The 4,844-nt window shown below is 34.6% G+C and overlaps 1 protein-coding gene across 2 annotated transcripts; it reads right to left on the minus strand.

Annotated features, from left to right (window-relative positions):
* Positions 1–237: 237 nt before the first annotated feature.
* LOC136268939 (uncharacterized) lies at positions 238–4,423 on the minus strand. Of its 2 annotated transcripts, none has more exons than XM_066064414.1 (10): positions 4,349–4,423; positions 4,188–4,249; positions 3,577–3,749; positions 3,371–3,527; positions 2,438–2,755; positions 1,904–2,203; positions 1,660–1,794; positions 1,453–1,610; positions 1,237–1,399; positions 238–390 (listed from the first exon to the last, which is right to left on the minus strand). In XM_066064414.1, exons 1-10 carry the CDS (start codon positions 4,357–4,359, stop codon positions 332–334), a joined length of 1,536 nt encoding a protein of 511 aa, XP_065920486.1. In that variant the 5' UTR covers positions 4,360–4,423; the 3' UTR covers positions 238–331. The 2 variants fall into 2 exon arrangements, with proteins under 2 accessions (XP_065920486.1, XP_065920487.1); XM_066064415.1 differs by having other exon boundaries at positions 1,218–1,399.
* Between the last annotated feature and the right edge of the window lie 421 nt (positions 4,424–4,844).

Consider the following 4,844-nt stretch of genomic DNA (forward strand, 5'->3'; position numbering starts at 1 on the left):
AGCAGTATAAGTACATGAAGTTATCATTTTTTAAATGTTTAATCATGTCACAATAGATTCTCTAGTAGCATTCCCTGCCATGATTTGCTGTCTGAATTTATAGTGTGGTGGTCCCAAAATTTTGATGATAAAGGCCTTATATTGCTGAGAACAACATTTGTGTACTATAAAACTGCACTGCGAAAATATGTGTGTAGCCAATGTACGCATCCTCAAACTAGTACACAAATACATAAATAAATAAATAAATAAAATCCTTTATAGAAAATTCATAAGCTGTACTCCATTAATTTTATATTTGTGTACAACACATTTGGAAGAGTCAAAGTGTTTAATAATTCACTAGCACATTCTTTATCAGAACACTTCTTTTCATATCTGCAATCTTACCTGGAAGAAACAATGTGAGCAGTATAGTGATTATTAATAACCACATGTATTTCTATTTACATCCTAATATAGCTGCATATGAAAGGGAGGCAAGAATGTATAATAATTGCCAATTCTCCAAATGTAGGGTTGTTAAATTTGATGCAACCTGTCATTGCATATAGATTCTATAACCTAGCAACATCTAATTTAGCCAATACTACTACACACATTGGGTGTAAATATATACAAAGCTAGTCTTTGCTATTAATAATAAGTTACAGAAATGCTTAACAAGTTGTTTAGGTCACAGTTCGCAGAATACATGCAAACAAATGTACTGAACTGGTAGGGCTGCTGTACTGGTCAGTTAGTCCATAAATCTATCACTTGATCAAATTAGTAACTTCACATGCAAAGACATATGAATAAATCTGTTATGTATAACCAGTAACCTTAAGTAGATGGTTGTGTTGGTTAAATCAGTGAATGCATTGAGTAGAGTCTGCATGTTGTACTTAGGACTTGATGAGAATCTTAGAAGATCACTTAACGCCTATGCGTAATTATTATGATCCATAGATAAATTGAACAATTCTTACTAGCAATTTCTCTGCAATGTGCACAGTATGTATAGTGGATAAATGTATCCATGTATAGTCAAGTCTGTCTATTCCGGCCACCTTCAAGCCAATCATTCCCCTTATTAAGTAAATAGATAGGTCACTTTGTACACAAATAACACATTTGAGATACCAGTATCTGTAGTGTAAACAGATGACCTCAATATGTAGTGACTTGATTAGACATGTAGGTTCCACTCTACAGACACACACAAATGACTGTACATTTACATAGAATGCTTACGTGGAATCTCGCAAAATACTGTTTGTGTGAGAGAGGATGAAAATGGGTCATAGAAGTCCACAAATGTAACCTCCACAGTGCATGATGTTTCAGCTACAGGTTGCTCTAATTTCCACTGCCATCCACCGTTTAAACCAGTACGTGAGAAATATGGGCACCCACTCTGTAGAAGTATAGAAATAATACAAGTCATACAATTTATTAGTAGCTACATACTCTTATCCGTTTTCCACTGCCAAATTTAATGGAGGCATGACAGTTTTGCAAACGATTTATCACTTCCGTAGGTCTATAGCATTCCATTGGGATCCATGTCACATTAATATATTGTGATGTACAGGTTATATTTACAATTGGTGGGTCCTTGAATATTCCTGTTTAAATATAATAGAACAGATGTGTTAAATGATAGTAAATGCATACCAGGTAGTGGTTTTTTGTCATCTGGTGTAGTACAAAATGGTGATGTCATTGATGAATTGCTGGCTATTGTACTGTCATTTGTTGATGTGTTATTGTCCATGGATGATGTGATGGGACTTTTAGTGGACATCATATCTGAAAATGGTTTACAAAGGTACATGTAAATTGTAAACCATAGTGAGTGATATACAGTAAATATACAGTATTATAGCTTTAAACTTAATGCATCTATCAAAAGACTTACTAATAACTATTTCACCAGTAGCATTTACTTTAGACTTTGTGTTGATCTCAACATAACACTTGTACACAGTACTAGTACTAGTACTATTAAGTACTTCCTGAAGTGTATTATTATGAATATGTGTGAACACCATTAAGTTGTCCATAGGAGTTCCGGATACATCATCTCTATCAATTTCATTGTCATTGCTTTTCCATACAAAAGTCGCACTGCTAGTGACACCTCTCACAGTAGTTGCATTGCATTCAAGTACATGGACTGGCTGATCTTTAGCTGTCACATGTACTGTAGGCCTGGGAACTGAAGACAATAACAAGATGAAACGTATACAGTAACACAGCTACCTTTCACAAAGAAACTATGGTAAGAATTGTTGTGGACTATTCTTGGAAAATACATGTATCACACGATTACCCTACATGCATATACATTTCAAAGCTTGCAGTTTCATGACAAGTATGATAGTAAAAATTATATAGATTGCAAGCTAATGGTCTCTATTATAAACACACATCAAAATATGGCCTAACTTACTGTTGAAGTCTCTTAATTCTATTGATTGTGATACAGTCTCTGGATTAGTTCCTGGAATTTTTACAACACAAGTGTACAAGCCATTGTCATCTTCAGTAAGGTAGGAAAAGTGCAGTGTACTAGTGCAACCATTGTCATTAGTAGTGTTGGTCACATTTCTCCTATCATCATTCACAATTGTTGTGTCATTTATCATCCACTCTATCTGCACTTTACTGGGTATGCCACTCACGGTAGTTGTGTTACATTGTAGTGACAGTGGATTACCCACTATCTTCTGATCATCAAGGACTGCTGCACTTACATTAGGAGCAGGAACTAAAGAAGAATAATATACAGAGATGATCATAAGGATTCTTAGATATAATACCGGTGCACATAATATATGTGTGTGTGTGTGTGTGTTTGTGTGTGTGTGTGTGTGTGTGTGCATGTGTGTGTGTGTGTTCATACTGTAAAGAACTTTTGGTCATGTAATAAGGTCCAATTAAGTACGTTCTGTTAAGAAGAGACTTACAATACTATGCATTTTGAATGAGTGCATGATCTGCACAGGAAATTGATATCTTCCCCATATAGCTACAGGGATGTATAACAATGTTACAGTAGAAAGTAACTTTAGTTGTATGCATCATTGTGCTTTGGGGATTAAAACTGATACCCTCTACCTGATTCTGTACTGATTCTTTATTTGCTGAGCATCGGAGCCAAATACACTGTGCATGTATAAGCAACCTATCATGACATAGAACCTGGGAATTTTGAGTGTGATTGCACTTATATAACTTATAGCAATAGTAAATAATGGAAGAGAGAGTATCTCACTGTGATATGGGTTATCATTATTTACTCTTGCTTATAGGTAATAGCTTCGTATTAAGGAAATTTGATATAATAAAATAGTTACCTGTGAAAAAGACCACAATTGCTTACTTGAAAAGGTACAACTTTCTGTGGCACTCAGAGGTCTTGAAAATGGATCATAAAAGTCAACAATAGTAACTGTCACAGAGCATGACATCTCACTGACTGGAACTAGAAACTTCCACCCACCATTTAAGCCAGTACTGGCGAAGTATGGACATCCACTCTGTAGAATCACAATGCAATAACATTCATTACACATGGTTAGCACATACATTTCTTCTGTATCCATTGGAGCAACTAATAGAAGCTTGGCAATTTTGAAGGCGGAAGATGATATCATCTGGTGATTTATCTTTTGTTGGTTGCCATGTTACATTCACAAGATGATCAGACATTGCAGAACCACTTTCACACCTCAGATTGACAAGTGGTTTTGTGAATGCTTCTGTAAAGAGTATAACCATGCAATAATATTATTATATTCACAGGCAAGTGGTATATACTATATTGTGAATACTTCTGTAATGAGCAATTATATATATATATATATATATAGAAGAATTGCGTTACAATTATGTAAAGGAGAAAGACATGCAGACTCACAAACAGCAATGCTTGTAGTAGGATGCACTATTAGATTGTGACAGTAAAATAGATAGTTCTAACTAGGACTATGAGTGACTATTTGAGATATCACCATGCATGTAGGCACCTAAGCATCAGAAAGGGTATTTATCCATTAATCTCAAGTCACGAAACTGAGGAATCTGGCACCCTTATATTATATACTTAATATAAATGGATGCAGTATGCTATACATTGTAACATACCGACATAATTATGCAAAGTACATAAATGCATTAATATTGGTGCATTTACTTACCTGCTGTACTAAAGGCATACACAAGGACAAGTATTCCTGTTAATAATGTATTTGTCATTTTCCTATATACAAATAAGAGATAGCATTAGTAACTGTTATAATATCTTATACAGTCACACTGTAGCTAACTACATATAATACACTAGCATCTGCACACTTACAAACAGCACATGTTCTTTAGATGAGTAGCTCACTGAATCACTTTGCAAACCAAACTACTATAGTTCAGATTTATGTGCTTGTGCAAAATTTCTTGCTTCTTTATATAGTCAGTGACTGCATGCATCCTAGCAACTGGGTATATGTTAAATGGTATTGGTTACTAGTTACCCAGCAACTTGTAAAATTCTTTTATGGTGTAGCTAGATAGCTACAACAGGATGGTGTAACTAGATAGCTAAACAGGAATCTTTATACTTCTTAAAATCAGCTTTTAATTATAAAAAAAATTAGAAGCTATTAATCATTTGGTCTTTTGATGAGTAGCTAGTATCGTATACCTCAAGGACTCGCATTTACATTTCAGGTGTATAATTTCCCTGGACTAAATGGAATTCTCTTAACACCATCCCAGCAGTGATTGTCAAATGATACTGCATTCCTGGATAACACCAATAATACTGCTGTAAACCAGCAACTTATTTATAAATCATGGTA

The sequence above is a fragment of the Dysidea avara genome, chromosome 10 (assembly GCF_963678975.1).
Source record: "Dysidea avara chromosome 10, odDysAvar1.4, whole genome shotgun sequence".
In the NCBI taxonomy this organism is placed as follows: Eukaryota; Metazoa; Porifera; class Demospongiae; order Dictyoceratida; family Dysideidae; genus Dysidea; species Dysidea avara.